The sequence below is a fragment of the Phocoena phocoena genome, chromosome 7 (genome assembly GCF_963924675.1).
Source record: "Phocoena phocoena chromosome 7, mPhoPho1.1, whole genome shotgun sequence".
Lineage (NCBI taxonomy): Eukaryota > Metazoa > Chordata > Mammalia > Artiodactyla > Phocoenidae > Phocoena > Phocoena phocoena.
This window is the reverse complement of record NC_089225.1, coordinates 2,197,981-2,215,823: the sequence shown is the minus strand read 5'-3', so window position 1 is coordinate 2,215,823 and position 17,843 is coordinate 2,197,981. Positions and strand designations below refer to the sequence as shown.

Sequence of the window (17,843 nt, the reverse complement as noted above, 5' to 3'; positions counted from 1 at the left end):
ATACTGTTTTATCTCTATGTATTTTGGGATTTTCCAGCTAATTTTCTGTTATTGATTTCTAGTCATTTCCTTTGTGGTCTAAGAGGAGACACTGTTTGACTTCTCTTCTTTTAAATTTGTTAAGGCGTGTTTTATGGCCCAGGCTGGGTCTATCTTGGTGAAAGTCAAAATACACTCTTCAGTGAGAAAGTTTTCTAAAACAAAATCTATTTCTCTCCAAAGTTAAATGATGTAAGTGTAAAATATATTTTTTCTATTTAAATAGTGTTAGCAAAGTACTGTATTTTTGCTTATTAGTAAATCTAACATGACCAACACAAGGGGTGTTTTCAGACATGTCAACATGAAAAATAATTCAGCTGAAAGAACTCTACTACAGTAAGAGAAACAATTCTATCCAAAGAGCCTATTTTAAGAAACTACCAAATGACTGTATGTATCAACAGTCACTTAAATACTCTCACAGTACACTATCTCTGTATCTAATTAACGTTGCTGAGGAAGTTGATTTCCTCCACTAAATGAAAGGAATATAAACAAGAAGGCAAATAAAATTCAAATACATCTTCATAATAAACAACCAATTGTATTACTCTGTAACTTATCTCAGATGCTTAGAAAATAATAAACACCAGATGAGCACACAAAACTTCTAATCACCAAAGTGTTAACATGCTTTAAAATAAAAATGCTGGGGAAAGGAACCCACAAGTCCCAATTAAAAGGCTCACTTCCAAACTCCCCTGACAAAAAAGCAAAAACATAAAGGAGAATCCAGCGCAGCAATCCAACAAACTTCATCCCTTGTGTCAAATGCAGCCCAAGGCCCGTTTCTGTGAATAAAGGTGTATTGGAACACAGGCGCATTTGTTTTCATATTGTCTATGGCTGCTTTGGGGCCACAACAGCAGGACTGAGTAGTTAGGAGAGACAGCACAAGGCCCTCAAACCTAAAATTACACATAGAATCTGGTGCATTAAAAAGTAGCCTGCCCACCCCCTGTAGTGTAGAGATAAAGCACTACAGGCCCCACCTGGTACACTTATCACCAAGCTCTCCCATACTTCAGAAGGCACCTGTAAAGCACACCTACACGCCTTGGCTCCCATTCCTCCCAGCTGCTGAGAATGCATGCTGGACACCCTTGAAACCAAACAAGATTCATCCATCAAGGATAAGTTCAAACAAGACCACTCCAGGCTGACCCAACCCCATCTCCCTCTTTGCTCCCATAACACCACGCATATCCATAGCAAGCAGACGACCTCACCAAACGGAAGTTAATCTCACTGAGGCCAGCTGAATGAGTAATGAATGGGTACTTGCCACAAAAAAGAACTCTCCAATGAAAACAAAACAAAACAAAAAAAAACTCTCCAACACCGGTAAAATTTAAAAGTTTCAAATTAAATTTGATGAAAATAATTCTAGGTCACTTTTTAATACAGACAAACCACTTTCCACTTATTATCTATACCTATCAAAATGTGGATAAAAGCTTCTAATGATGAGTCACTCACAGATGTCAGATAAAGAAAAATACCTGCAAACTTTAAAAGATTACTAAAGACAACTGCCTCAAATGGTTTTAAAAGTTTACATTTTGCACTCACCTTGCAATCCTTCCAAGAGTTTGGGATAACGAACATGTTCCTCTGTTCCATGCCCAAGTCTCTGGTTGTCACCTTTCCCCCATGAATAAACCTGGCCGTCTTTTGTCAAGGCAACAGAAAACTGACTTCCACATCGGACTTTGACAACATCCAAGTCTTGAAGCTTCTCAATCAGCTTTGGTGTTTTGCAGCCGTCACTACCACCTCTGCCCAATTTCCCATAGTCACCATCTCCCCAAGACCACACCTGACCTAAAAAATACAAGTTATTTGAGTAAAAATAACTGTACATCTAAATAAAACTTCTAAATGTCTGCAAATTATCAATATAGCCAGTAACACACAAAAATCTAGACCACTAATGTATATAGCTGACACTACACAGGTGGTTACTGACCAAATGAAATCTAGTTTCTACTTCAGGTTGATAGAGAAGCAATTAAGAAATGGAAAGCTGAGTTTTCTTCTTGTTTTAACTGAATGAATAATAAAATCCTAACCCTTGCTAGTTTGGGCTCAATGATACTGCTTCCACTAATTACTAAACACAGAGCGAAAGCTCCACTGCTTCCATAAAACACAGCAACTGGGCCCATGGCCCACGGCACACCACTCTTGTTGTGTTGACCACAAGCCAAATGTACGATTGTATTTATTCCCAGTAACAGTTGTTAGTGTAATTTAATTAAATATTCCATAAGGGGATAAAATTAAGTTGCTCTCTGTGGGAGAGCAAGGCTGAGAGGCTCCCAGCTAATCCTGACAGACCCCACGATTCGAAGGACAGACCCCCACAATACTGAAAGACAAATACAGTTTAAAAAATCAACATCAAGGGCTTCCCTGGTGGCACAATGCAGGGGACACAGGGTTTGATCCCTGGTCCGGGAAGATCCCACATGCCGCGGAGCAACTAAGCCCGTGTGCCACAACTACTGAGCCTGCGCTCTAGAGCCCGCAAGCCACAACTACTGAGCCCGCGTGCCTAGAGCCTGTGCTCCGCAACAAGAGAAGCCACCACAATGAGAAGCCCACACGGCGCAACTAGAGAGAGCCTGTGCGCAGCAACGAAGACCCAACGCAGCCAAAAATAAATATAAATAAAATAAATTTATAAAAAAAGAAATCAACATCAGGAATTCCTGGCAGTCCAGTGGTTAGGACTCCACCCTCTCACTGCTGAGGGCCCGGGTTCAATCCCTGGTGGGGGAACTAAAATTCCACAAGCCGTGCAGTGCTGGGTGGGGGGGGAGGGCGAGGAATCAACATCAAACTTGATAAATGTATCCTCAAAAAGTGTCAAATGAGTACAATCGCAGTAATGAACACAAATATAAAACTGAAATTAAAAACAAGTATCATACTGTGAATACACAAAGACTAAGCAGGATTTACCACAGGGAATCAAGGGTGGCTGAACATTAGGAAATATAATCACAATAATCAGAAACGACTTAAAACGTCAATTATTCCATTTATTTTCATTTCTTTGTTAAAAAGTAAAATGCCCAACCAGGAAGGATGGTAGCTCTCTGGCCCTGGGTAACAGAAGTTACAAGTCCCATAACTTCTCTACCTCTCCTGAAGACACTGAGGTGCACACTCACTTAAAGACTCCAGGGACTTCCCTGGCGGTCCAGTGGTTAGGACTCTGCGCTTCAACTGCAGGAGACCCAGGTTCAACCCCTGGTCAGGGAACTAAGATCCCACAAGGCGTGTGGCACAGCCCAAAAAAAAAAAAAGAAAGACTCCAAAGCTCATTCCCTCTAAGAGAGCGGCCCTCCTCATCCTGAGAGCCTGTCCAGGGCAGCAGTGCCCCACATACCATTCTCCGTCACAGCCAGCGTTTGAGCATCACCACTCCCACATGCCACGTCAATGACCTTCAGCCCTTTGAGCCCAGCTACCAGCATCGGAATGGCCTCGTCTTCACTGGAGCCTTCAAAAAGATAGGACCACTGTTACTGCAAGTTCCTCAGAAGAGGCAGCCTCATGCTGCATGCTCCAGCTGACTCAGAGCAGACATACCGTGGCCCAGTCGCCCATAGTTCCCCCGGCCCCAGGTGTACAGCTCGCCCTCGGCAGTGATGGCCGCACTGTATGTGCTCCCACACGCAATGTGCACCACATGCTTCCCGGCCTGCTTTCCTGAGAAGGCAGAGATCACCTTAGGCTCCTCAAGAGGCCTGTGGAGAGAAGAGGAACAAACGTGAATGGCCTTCTGAGACCTTCCTATTAGTGACACTACTGGGAATAAACTATCAGAGCGTCAAGACACTTTCACCATTCAGGTGCCTTATGAAATAATTAAGAAATACAGAATTCAAACACATACCACCTCCATGATTCTTTGTTAAGTGGGCACCTAATGCCAAGCATGGCATCCAGCAGACTATCACAACAGTGTCTGTTAAAGACAAAGGTGATCAAGTCCATGGCAAGTGTGGTCACAGTGGTCTGAATGGTGGCCTATCCACAGACAGCACTCAGCAACAGGGAAAGATGAAGCTCACTGACAGAGCCAGAAAGAGAATACTACCAAGTGGCAGAGGGCAGGTCAGTGGCCACCAGGAGCTGGAAGTGGGGAGCAGGGGTTGGCTGCAAAAGGGTCCAAAGAAAGGGGGAGGGGGGTAGGAGTGGGTAATGGAACTGCTCCGTGCCTCATTTATGGTGGCTCCCAGCTGCAGGCATTTGTGAAGCTCACCAGACTGTGTAAGGGAAGCTGATGAATTTGTAAATCTCCTTACACATGGTTGAAATTTATACGTATTTGTTAAACAAATGAGAAGGAATGATGGAGCAAGGTTTACTAATCGCACTGCAATCTATATTTTACAAATGAAAAGTCGGAAACAGCAAGGATGAACTGGGCAGAAGAGTCTCCTTAGTTGATTCTTCACCTTCAAAATTAGCAAAATGCCCGATGCTTATAATCTAAAATATGTCTGATGTGATTGGTAACACCCACTCCAGCCTCTCCAAAGACATAGTTCGCTCACTTTGTGACCCACTTTTCTGCAAAATAAACACACACAGAGGCAGGGGCACACACGGGAAGGGGGACAAATGACTCTACTCTGGTACCACTTCCCCCTTCTTCCATTCAGCTCAAGTCTCAACCCCCCCACCACACACACCAAAGTTCCTCTGCAACTCCTGCCCTTCGTACTGGTCTCCTTGCCTTCCCTCAACTCCTCGAGCAATGGACAAGTTAGTCAACCTAGCATTTAACTTCAACTGAGTATTATTTTATTACAACATATTTTATGCATACTAATTATATATAACATAAAAAAAGTAAAAAGACTAATGCCTCCATCCTGTAGCTCAACCCTTTCAAATCCTGTGTGCTCCATGCTAACCCTGCCCCCCTGCTAACCTGAGAGTAACAATTCTAAGTTCTGTACTTATCATTCCTTTTTTTCACTATCATTTTACCACATTTGTCTGAGTCCCCTACAACACTGTCCAGTTTGGAATATCAAGTCTGCTGAATGCTAACACCCAGTATGCATGACTCTTTCTTCACAGTTTGGGATCCTTCCTGGTGGATGTCCACCTCCACCCCAGTGAGAACGGGGCAGTCTCCTCTCGACTGCTGCTGCCCACTCCCTACTCACGGCTCTGACCACTTTGAAATGGGGCTGCATCTTCGATTTCAGCCTAAGGCTCCACTCACAACGGCAACATACAAAAGGGCTCCTCTGATTCTGAGGCAGCCATCAGAACTCTTTCTTTTCACAAGCCTGCATTAAGAACAACCACTCTGCTTTATTTCTTGGTCTCTTACGATAATCGAAAGCTTCCACAAAATAAGGTATTAGGAAACTCTTGATTTTATTAGCTGGGAAAACGACAGTATGGCTCAAGGAAACGAGGACCTCATCTGACAGAGATGTGTGGAGACTGTAAATGAAGGAAGAGCGTGGGATTTGGTTTAGGAAACCCCACGGTGAGGGTGCGGCGTGGGCAGCTAACAACAGGAGTAGCAAAAGCTGGGGGAGAGGAACACGAAGGCCAGCTGCCATCACTCCCTGTGCTGGGGGCACGACTGCCCAGGGCCACCAGAGCACTGATCCCCCTCGGCAGCCCTCTCTGTCCTAGCCCTACATGTCTGAGCAGCTGCAAAACACCTCACCACACTTTTCTTTTCCACCCTATTTTGGTTACAGCAGCACAAGAGTGTGTCAATTACAGGAATAGGCTGTACATACACTGTGTCCCCGTGGCCTAGACGTCCACCATCCCCACAGCCCCAGGAATACACCTCTCCGGTGGCTGCCAAGGCCAGGTAGTGGTGACCGTCCGAATGGGCAGCAATTTTTACAATGTTTCTGGAGGCAAGACCCTGGACCAGCTGTGGAGCCTAAAAAGGTAAAAATAGGAAGAAAATTGGTAAGCAGTCCAAGGACAAAGAAAACAGCATGACTCGCCTCAACCCTGTACCTTACGTGGACAAACTCCTCTCGAACTGAAAGATCATAAGCCTCTGGTGGTTGCCAGGCCACCTGCCCAGTCACCCTGCCCGGCACCAACAGAAGAGCACCAGGCGGGCGGCCTCCACATGCTCAGAAGTGAAGAGCTCCTTCCTTTAACAGGAACGTGCCCAATCTGCCACCAACCCCACGACTGCCTCATTTGTTACTACCTTCCTGGCCCCCAAAGTGAAATGACGTTACAGTTTACAAATGGGAATAACAGCTGGCAATAAATGGCGCTGTAAGGAGTTCCTGAGCTTAAAAACCGAGAAATTCTGCCCCCAAAATCTTGACAATAATGATCACGATTAAAATTTTTAAACACAACTAATAATATACGATGAGCAGGTGCCTATAAATCTTCAGAAGTCAACCGACAGAAAGAAAGACAAGATCCACAGCACCCATAGCAAAGACGCCCCTCCACCAACCCGCCCCAGCACCTACCAGCGTGTCACTGTTGTAGGCCTGCGTGTACACACGGCCATTCCTCGACAAGATCAAGAAGCGCTTCTCTGCACAGGCGATCTGTGTGACCCCAAGGTTGGCAAGGCCTTCACACTGAATTGGACCGATCACATTGGCATAGTATTTCCATCCTATTAACCCCCATCCTATGACCTCTTGCAATGATCCCTGTCAGACAACAACGTAAGGAAACATTTTCTTTATATCAGCAAGAAAATTCTTTCTTAGACAAAAGAAAGAATAATTCGTGCAAGGAGTAACGATGAGATACAGTAAGATAAAAATAAAGGAAGTAAAGAAAGCTGATTCACAACATCAAAATAACTCAGAATACCCCATATGGCCTCAGTTAGCAGGTAAGATGAAGTAACTGAACAGGTTTCTTTTCCACAGCATTTCATTTTAACAGAGCCCATTAAAAAGTAGTACAAGTAGACCTGAAACATATTTTTAAATGCTCAAACCATATCAGGTTACCACTTCGCCGTTACAGGCAGGGACCCGAAGGCCTAAGCACAAGCCTAGGAGACAAGTGTCCCTGGCTGTTGGTGGGGGTGAGAGGAATGAAGCCACGTAAGAGCAATTCGGGGATTATCAGCTCACGTGTCCACCACATCGGGTACATCACCACTGCAGACGCGTGCACACACATAGAGGAACAAAGGTAGAGGGTAGCCATCGCAGCGTTACCTGAGTAGCAAGCTTCTGGCAACACAAGTGTCCACCAATAGGAGACATTTTAAAAAATCATGATACGTCCACATGTGGAACACTGAGTTTCTTTTAAAAATAAAGAGAGAAGCTCTGCTTACTTATACAGAGAGCTCTTCAGTAGTCGGCTTAGTGAAAAAACAAGCTACAGAAGTGATATAACACAATACTGCTGAGAGAACTGAAAGGATGCGTAAGGGACCAGAAGCATGAGAGGCAAAGGTGGGGAAAGAGGGCGAGGAGGCAGTGGGAGAGGAAGTGACAGGGTGTCTCTGCATTTAGTTTTCATTGTTGAACCATAGGAATGTATCACTTATCTGGAAAACATAAATACCTGCAAAATAAAATAAATACTCCTCGTATTAAACATTAAAAGTTAGAAGGAATTCCCTGGCGGTCCAGTGGACAGGACTCTGCGCTCTCGTTGCCGGGGACCAGCTTCAATCCCTGGTCAGGGAACTAAGATCCCACAAGCCACATGGCTCAGCCAAAGGAAAAAAGCATTAAGAATTAGAAAAATCTGCAGTTTGCTGTACAGCAGAAACTAACACAACACTGTAAATCAACTAGAGTCCAATAAAAATTAATTTAATAAATAAATAAAAGTACTTATGCTGCCAAAACAAACAAAGAAAACCATTAGAAAAATCTGGATTCAAAACCAGGATTCTTCTGCGTGACCTTGGCAAGGTTCGGTACCACTCCAAACGGCAGCCTTCTCATCGACACAGTGGGGCAGCATAGTGATGGTCGGGTGCGTCTGTGTGAGGTCCTCCGTGGGCCTGCACCAGCAGGCCCCCACACACCCAGCTTAGTGTCAGACACGTCGCTACCTTTCTCCTGAGGAAGACAGCGTGGCCTGTGGCTGTGGGAAGGCAGGAGAGCGCTCCAGGGACGTGCCCCTGAATCTGGAACCTGGGACACGGGGTGGGTCCTGAACCGCTGTGTGCCTCGGCCTGCTCATCACCCACTGTGACCGCTAACGACGCCTTAAAGCGTATACATGTTTAAAAGCTGAAAGCCAAATCCACCCCAACAGCAGAGAAAGAGAGTCTCCACACAGGTACAGAATGAGAACCTAGGAACATACACACAGAGAATAAACAATGCTCTCGCACTGACCTTATGAGAGGTCGGAGAGCTACAGAGAGGTGGCATACAGGGGGCGGCCAGGCGGTCCAGGTGGGCCATGACAACAACCGCAGTCTGTCGTAAGTCTATGGCAAGCTCGCTGTCTCGCGGAAGAGTGAGGTACCTCAGGAAGCTCTCATTGGGGCTCAGAGGGCCAGACAGAAGCTAGAGAAGAAAAGTAAAGAAACATCTTCAGAAACGGTGGGAAAGATTAAAGTAACACAGTTAGCCTTTAACCACTCTTTATATTTTGGTATTCACAGTTAGACATTATCTGTAAACCTGCCCCTTTCTGGCTATCAAGTAAGAAGTGTTGCTGACGCATTGAGATCTATACACGCACCGCACACAGTGGTGCCCACACATCTGCACATCCGTCACCTGTGTGCGAACTCCACACAGGTAAAAGACACAGCCCGACCGTCCTCAGGTTCACTACCCCAAGGACCCTCGAAAGAACTCAGAGCAATCTTCCTGGGAACAAAGCACTGTACCTCAACCTGGCTTTGAAAACTGAAAACAAAAACCACTTACTTTAATCTAAATGCTGCCCACTCATCAGAAAACCTAATTTTATTTGCACATTAAGTAATGATTCTAATTCTTCTGAAGCCAGAATAGCTTTATTATCACTAAAGACTGCAAAGTGAAAGAATAATTAGGCTGAAACTTCATAACGGAATAGCTAAGTCTTTCCAGAAAAGACCTGCAAGATCAAACGTGTACCTCTAAAAAGCCACAGCCCCAGGGGTGTGGAGCTGGGCGGGCCCTGCTCTGCCACCAGCCTCAGCTTCCTGGGACTAAACACAGTGATGACTTATGTGACATTCTCTGCGTGGTGCCCCACACTCAGGAAGGGCCAACAAAGTGAGTCGCTATTTCCAACACTCTTTTTCTAATATTTTTCTGAAACTGTGCATTTCAGACTTGGCTCCACGCTGCCAACGCAGCTGTTGCTGGCTAATGGAGGTGCCGTCCATAAACAGCACGTGGAGGAGGACAGAGCGGGAAGATTTGCCTGGGCCCTGGAAGGGTCAACACCAACCCACAGTAACTGCCCTCAATGCAGACAGAGTGAGGTATCATGGCAGAACAGCTCCTCTGAACCAGACGCGCGCTCCCTCCCACGCCAGCCGAGCCTCGCTCCTGCGCCATGGCCCCATGTCACCACCGCAGGCGCCGTAAGAACGCACTCTTTCTGAAATATCATCAGGATTTTTACCCATCTTCATGCCGCTACTAACTCGGTTAGCCGCATCACAGCCAAACCACAACACGACTGGCTGCCGGGAACACAAAAGCGCTAAGTGCACAAAAGGCTCAGGGGCTCCAGCGTAGCAGAAAGAAAACTGCATGGCCAGCAAGGCAGCAGATGGATCTCTGTAAAAGCACAAGCTGATAGTTGTTAAGAAACATGGTCCTAATACACACAATCCAAAATGAACATAAAGGGCCAGGGTCTGTAAAACACAGCTGGCTCTGGTCACTCCTTAGTTGCTGCAAAGAATCCGAGTGTGATCATGCGATGTTCTGCTGTATCAACTGTGACCTACACAGTGGCCTGCCATAGCCAATCCCACACCTGACTCACTGTTTGCTTCGTTTTTTTTCTTTATTTTTGGTCATACCGCACAGCTTGCAGGATCTTAGTTCCCCGACCAGGGACTGAACCCGTGCCCCCTGCAGTGGAAGCACGGAGTCTTAACCACCGGACCACCAGGGAAGTCTCTGATTCACTGTTTTAATGGCCAAAACCACTCTCCCCCCAGAAGCAACTACCACCACAGATAATGTGCTCTGGTCTTGTTTATAAAAGGCTAACTCCTTTAGGATAAGTGAAATGAAGAGAGCTACTTAAGTGCAAAGTCTCGTGATGATACCTACATGAGTGTCACCTTCTGTATGGGGGGCATCTTTACTGCACATGATGCTCTGGAACCTTTGCAGCAAAGGAAGAAGGGGGGCGCTGGTACCCTGGGCAGACCGCTCATTGTCAGTTTCCTGTGTCCCACTGTCCCACAATTGAAGCAGCAACAGGATAGCAGATAACATTTGGCTGGAAGAGAAATTATCTTTATTCTCTAGTAAAAACTTTAACATATTTTGCCATGGTCTGTAAAAAATAAAAGCAGACAGCTAAATAAAACTGAAGAAATACTTTAGATTTGAAAGGAAACTAAAACAAGGCCCTGAAAACAATTCTTGGCAGTAAAATCCCTAAATCAATGCCAAGATTTTAGCACAAGACATCTACCTTCTGTGGGTGAGAAACATAAAACCAGTTAAGAAGCTCAAATAGCACTTTCTACAGGGAATTTCTAGGAGCTTAAATTAATGGAATAAAAATAACTATTTGAAGAAAATTAAGAGAGAGAGGGAAAAGAAATAACAGTTCCTAAACTACTAGAAAGTTGAACACAAAAAAGGAAGTGAAGAAAACTTAAGTGTACCCAGGTCTGAAAATAGAGGGTCTGGGACATGGTTCTTTGATCACAGACCACCACACATTTCCTACGGTCACAAATAGTTCAATGAAATGCAACAGCTGCTCAGATACAGAGGCATCTCCCTACAGCACTCTCAGCCTATGGCACCCCTCACCTCAGCGTGCCTCTCTGCACAGCCAGCTCTAACAGGATGGCCAGGGCCAGGTGCTGGTCCTGCAGGGGGATACTTCCTGGCCCTTTGGTACCAGGCGTTCCATGAACATCCCTGAAATGACAGCAGAGGATGCAGGGACAAAGTAACGACAGACCTTAAAGACGGCATACTTAAAACAAGCATGTTGTTCATGTTAAATAAGTACCTTCCCTTTCCCATGGAGAAATATATTTTTACTATTTAGAATCAGGTTTCTGAGACTTGCTTACTCAAATTTAATCAGAGATTCTAAAGCATACAATTAACCTGTAAAGATAAGTTTTTATTAAAAGTATTAGTTCAGATACTATATGATGATTACATTAGAAGACATATTCCAAGTTGCTGTAGCATAAAACTACTTGTATCATTATTCAAATCATGAGCCTGAGGGTACGCTGGAAACACTCCAGAAACCAACCTACTAAATTCCTTAGCTCTAAAGAGAAGAAGGTGAGACGAGACTGCAAAGCACGCTGGAACCGTTCACACAGTAAAATGTGAGAGGAAGAACTCACCCGGTCACGACGGACCTGAGGAAGCGGGTTGCTCTTTCTACCACCTCCAGCCACACAGAGGACACTGTGCTCTCATCAAAGAGCGAGGCCTCGGGCAGGGCTCTCAGGGCGTCCAGGGATTCCTGCAACAGCTCACTGCAGAGGTCCGCATCCTCCCCTGGGCACACACAAGGCAGATGACGCCACCCGTACCCGGGCAGCACACAGAGTTCTCCCCACTCGCCCAGGCAGGTCTCCTATCCCCAGAGTGAGAGGATGCCACTGGCAGGTTTTCAATCTCTCACTTTCCTCTCAATGAGATACCGCAAGAACTCAGAGACTAACACTGAACAGTTGCTCCAACGTCAATTCTTTATTTTATGACTCTCATGTGAGCAATTCTAATTTCTGGTTCTCCTAGAAAATAAATCAGTACAGAGGCACTGCGGTGGTTCACCTGGGATGTATGTGCATACGCACCTTTTTTCTTAGAAGCACAGGCCTGCAAAGTCAAACAGACTGTGAAGCCTCTCATTTTACAAACAAGGAAAATGAGGCCTAGAGAGCACATGGGATCAACCCAGGGGCACTTGGTGGCAGAAGTGAGGAAAGAACCCACATCCCCTGATGTGGCAGGAAACAGAACACGCGGGGCACACGTACCTGACCGCCAGGCCCTGCGCAAGAACGCAAAGGCAAAGGAGAGAGCTGCTCGGGATCCAACTCTCGCAAGGCCTTCCACCCCTTTGCCTGTGGGCCGGGAACTGCGGACAACATACATGGGGGGGGTGTGGGAATTGGTCAGTCAGAGGCATGTGCAAATTCTAAAATAAAATAAGTAATACGAAAGGATTTGTTCCAAAATGTGATCAATGGGTTTCTTTAGATAGCAGGATCACAAATGACTTTTAGTTTCACGCTTTAAAGACTTTTATCAAATGTCCTTTGTAAAGGAAAAGTTTTCTCTTTGAGGGAAAAAAAAAGACAGTTAAAAAGAATTTTAAATGACTTGCTAAAACACTCATGAAATAATCTCAGGGAACTAATATTATTAGTTGGGGGAAGACAAGATGATAAACGAAATAAACAGATAAACGTAAAAGGGGGATTCAACTTACAAAGTAAAGAAAAGGCAGGTGAGGGGTAAGGAGCACACAGAAAACAAGGCAGCAAGTGCCGACGCTCAGCCCCAGGCCTGGGCATCCGCTCTGGCCCTCCCCCTGCCTAGGGCTATGTGGCTGCTAGGTCTGCAGGCCCTGTCATGTGCTCTTCTCCTTCACCCACACTCCCACCTACCTCAGCAGGTAACCCCGCCTGAACTACCTCAGCAGGTAACCCCGCCTTAATTTAGTGCTTTTCATTCTCACGTGTTTTTTAAGCATTTTTCTACTTATACACGTTAATTTAACAAGACATGGTTTCATCTTGCACGTATTAAGAAGTTATACAAACCATAAAAATCATCCTTTTAAAAAAAACCTAGAATACAAAAATGTGTGTACAATATAAACTCAATGATACGTAGCAAGAAATTTTATTTTCAACTTTATACTGTTATGTATTTCTACTATATACTTCACTCTCCAAATTTACTCTAATTTGCTTTCATAATTAGGGAGAAATGTTATTTAAAATGGGCAATCATATAGAATGATCTCCCCAAGATACAATATCAAGTCAAATTAGCAGTGAGGAACGTGGGGACCCACAGAGGTAGCTGGTATGTGCACGTCTATGAATCCTGAACAGTGCAGGATACGTGTTTGGGGAGCTCTATGAGGAAACAACCCTCTAAGAAAGCTGTACCAGGAGAGGCATGAAGCTGGGGTTCCCCTCAGCCAATCGTGACCTCATCCACGGAGAAAGAGCCAAACAGTCCTAAATCTGTACCGTGTAAAAACTGCTAAATCTTCAACAAGTGGCTCTCCATTTTATAGCTATTTAAGAAAACAGAAATAGAAATAGCTTGGACCCACCCCCATCTACGCCAATCAACTATCCAACCCACAGCCAGTTCTACAAAAAAGGTAAAACCCACTACTATCCAAATAAGTCGAGAAATTAGGGAAAGATATCTACTAAAATTTAGGAGATAACACTACACATCTAACAGAATGGCTAAAATAAATAAGTGACAACACCACCAAATGCTGACGAGGATATGGAGAAATGGAACCACTCATACATGGCAGATGAGAATGTGAAATGGTACAGCTATTCCGGAATCAGTACGAAAATGTCTTACAAACCTAAACGTAAGACCCAGCAATTGCACCCTAGGCATTTATTCCAGAGAAATGAAACTTAAGTTCACACAAAAACCTGTACACAAATATTCACAGCAGCTTTATTCAAAATACTCAAAAATGATAAACCACTGAGATATCCTTCAAAGGTTGAGTGGTTAAACACAATGTGGTACATTGTGATGACACATCTACCTACTTGGAGCTACTTGGAGGAATCTCAAAGGAATAATGCTGAGTGAAAAAGCCAACCTCAAAAGGTTACATAATAAACATGGAGAACAGGTTAATGGTTGCAGCTATAAAAAAGGGTCCTTGTCCTGTACCCTGTGGCAGTACTGACAGAAATCTACACCTGTGATAAAATCTCATGCATACACACGTACACAGAGGATTGAAAGCATGTAAAATGGGAAATCTGAGTAAGACAGGTACAATGTATCAAAGTCGATATCCTAGTTGTGATTTTTGTACTACAGTTTTGCAAGTGAAAAACTAGGGAAACTGGCTGAAGGGTATAAGGAATCTCTCTGTATTATTTCTTACAACTGCATATGAATCCATAAAAGCATCTCTTGTAAGAAAAGAATAAGTAAATCACATTAAGAAGAAAAAAAATGAAGCATCTAAACTAGTTAAGCACTACTACAATGTGATAATTCCCTACCCAGTACCAAAACAAAAAGAATATAATGCTCAGATCCCGTTTTCAAATCTAGACATGCCGATCTAAACTTCTGACTGGCTTCTACAGTTACTGACAGAACAGGGTCTTTAAAATAATGGTACAGGTTACAGCATAGCCTGTTACTTTATGAGCAAATTGGGAAAGCCATTCTCCAGATTATATGAAACATACAAAAAGGGAAAGAAAGAATAAACTTTCAGAAAACAAAAACAGACTATATTGAAAGCCTTAATTAAACTTTGTTAAACAAAATAGCATGAGTTTTATATTTAGCTGGTATCAGGATTCTTTCTTAATTATATTACCTTTTTTTGTCCACAGGAGGCAAAGAAACGCTGCTGCTTTTCCACTTAACTTTGACATTCTCCTGAAAAACAGTTCTATTCAAGGCAATGAAGTATCGCTCCAAAACGACGAGTCTCTGCTTGAGCCTCAGGGCTGAAAGGGTGGTGGTGGCTGACTGGATGGCCAGAGCTTGTTGCTCTCTAACCAACACAGAAAGGCACTCCTTCAGTTCATTCACCTCTAGAAAACAAGATAAAACAGCCAACCTCTGAATATCATGGGCACAGTTTGTTGTAACATTATAAAATGGGTAACAATAATAGGTAATAGCTGAGTGCTTAATATGTGCCACAAACAGTTTTAAGCAGTTTACATACATTAGGTAATCCTCACAGGCACCATTAAGAGGTAGTACTGTGCACGCATTCTATGGAGGAGGAAACTGAGGCACAGAGTGCTTGCCCAAGGTCACCCAGCTGAGTATGGCACACGGGAGACCACTCTTAGCCACCATGTTATACTGCCCCTCTGTAAACATGGTATAAAAGTTTTTAACACAAAATTGTGAAGTCAATCCTTATCAGCAACACATTTCCTAGATAGAAAAACTACATCCAGTATTTTCATGTTATAAAACCAAATCCAAAATAAAAACAGTTTCAATAAATTGCCCAGCATACATGACTGATGAGAGGTAATACATTTATGGAATATTTCAGAGAAAGATGAAGTAACTAGTCAGAATGTGCTATGGGTAAGTAGTATTTCATCATACTGTTCTCTCTACTGTGTATGTTTGAAATTTTCTACACTTAAGGACTTTTTTTTTTTTAGGTACCTAGAAGAAAATTACGTGAATGAAAATAACTAAGAGGAGTCTTGTCTTACAATTAAGCATAAAGCTGCCTTAAGTTGAACTGTAAACTAAGTTACCTTCCACCAACCCCCTATACCAATAAAGCACCTGTAAATTAAGTTACCTTCCACCAACCCCCTATACCAATAAAGCACCTGTAAATTAAGTTACCTTCCACCAACCCCCTACACCAATAAAGCACCCAGTGGTAACAAGAGCAGGAGATGTCCTATGCTTGTTTTTCTATCTCTGATATTTATTAGCTATGAAGCCAAAACAGTCATCGCCCTGGTAGCCTCATACAGCAAGAGACTAAAGTCACACACCTACTGACTTCCCCTATACGGAAGACATTTATTTTTTAGCTACCCATGACCTAAACATGCTTTTCCTATGGGAGAGAAGGAGATCATAGAAGGCATCAGATGGATACACCTCACCACTCTCTAGGGAGGCCACCAGGACAAAGCTTTCCTCTCCACACATAGGAACTATGGCACAGAGATGCACATCCAGACACCAGAGGTTGGATGCTAAGTCTGGAAAGCTCCACTAGCTAAAATGGCTAATCATTATAGAAAACTAGATGGAAAAAATATGTCTTTTTGTGTTTTGTGTGTTTTTCTTTTTTTTTTTGAAAAATACTTTTGGAACTTCCCTGGTGGTCCAGTGACTAAGACTCCATGCTTCCAATGCATGGGGTGAGGGTTCGATCCCTGGTCTGGGAACTAAGATCCCACATGCTGTGCGGCATGGCCAAAAATGGGAAAAAAAAATTTTTTTTAAATACAGACTTCAGAAACACTAAAAGCAATGTAACAGAAAAATATGAGAAAAACATTAATAAATGTTTTTAAAAAATACTTTAAATTCCAAACTAGGCTCAAGATGAAGAAGCAGAAAGATTTATACATGAAGTACCATCCCTACCCTTCACAGGCATCCTTGCAGAATCACCTTTGGCCCAGCACTTATAGGTGCCTGAGGCCCTGCATACATATGGGAGACTTCACTGAGACAAACCCTGTCAAAGACAGTTTGTCTACACATCCCCCATGCAGAATTTCTTCCAGAAATCAGGCCTAAGAAAAGCTTTACCTTCCTAAATAATCACTATGTTTTCTACTTTGAAATAATAATACGTCTCTCTTCCGCGTTGCTGCAAAGCCCAGAGACAACCGTGAAGCTCAAAGAGAGCCTTCATGCCCTTGAGCCTGCTCTCCTTCCTGATGTCCTAACGGTGCTTGCCCTGCCCAACTCCTAATGCCTAGTCAATCAGTCATTTATTGTAGGATACCTTGAAACAAGTAGGAGAGTAAATAAAGTAACAAAGAAACAAATCATGGAGACCATGGGGGGAGCCAGCAGAACTCCCATCCCCTCCTGGCAGTAACAAGGTATAGCACACTCTTGCCCTGCCAGAATGGTGTCACAGAAAACCAATCAAACAGAGTCTCAGAACATAACGTGAAGATGTCCATGTTTCAACAGAAAGTCACTCATCACATCAAGAGCCAGGATGATCTCAAAATAAATTTTAAAAAGACAATCAATAGATGGAAACACCAAGATGACAAAGACGTTAGAATACTCTCATAAAGATTTTAAAGAAGCCACAATAAAAAAAATGCTCCAAAAAGCAAAAACAAACACACTTGAAACATATGAAAAAATAGAAAACCTAAGACAAGAAAAAGGAGATTTATTTAAAAAAGAAAAAAAAAGAACCAAATGGAAATTTTGGAACCAAAAAACCTAATAACCAAAATAAAGTTTGGTGAAAGGGCTCAACAGTAGAATGGAAAAAAATAAAGATGAATCACTAAATTAGAAGCCAGAAGTTGCCAATCGAATAAGGAGAGAAAATACCCTGAAAAAATAAAATTGCACTGAACTGAAAATGCTAGAAGGATTCAATGGCGCATTACATGAAGCAGCAGAAAAGCTCAGTAAACTCAAAGACGGCACTGTAGTTCACCCAGTCAGAGCAACAAAAAGAAAAAACAATGAAAAAATGTGAAAATAGGTTAAGGGATATACGACACAATATCAAGCAGACTTCACAGGGTCCCAGAAGGAGAAGAGGCAGAGAAAGGGACAGAAAACTTATTTGATGTAATATAGGAAAAAACTTCCCTAACCTGGGGAAGGAAACAGACATTGAGATCCAGGAAGTCCAGAGAGTTCCAAACCACAGAAAACTAAAGACACCCACAACAAAACACATCA

At 43.5% G+C, this 17,843-nt stretch overlaps 1 protein-coding gene across 1 annotated transcript in view; it reads right to left on the bottom strand.

The window, feature by feature from the left end:
- The window catches only part of HERC2 (HECT and RLD domain containing E3 ubiquitin protein ligase 2), a 231,180-nt gene that overhangs the window by 176,317 nt on the left and 37,020 nt on the right, over positions 1-17,843 (bottom strand). Inside the window, 11 exon segments of the mRNA XM_065880686.1 lie at positions 1,615-1,866; positions 3,440-3,553; positions 3,643-3,800; positions 5,829-5,980; positions 6,540-6,728; positions 8,394-8,567; positions 10,287-10,458; positions 11,004-11,114; positions 11,561-11,717; positions 12,203-12,303; positions 14,779-14,998. Coding sequence (XP_065736758.1) covers positions 1,615-1,866; positions 3,440-3,553; positions 3,643-3,800; positions 5,829-5,980; positions 6,540-6,728; positions 8,394-8,567; positions 10,287-10,458; positions 11,004-11,114; positions 11,561-11,717; positions 12,203-12,303; positions 14,779-14,998 — 1,800 coding nt within the window.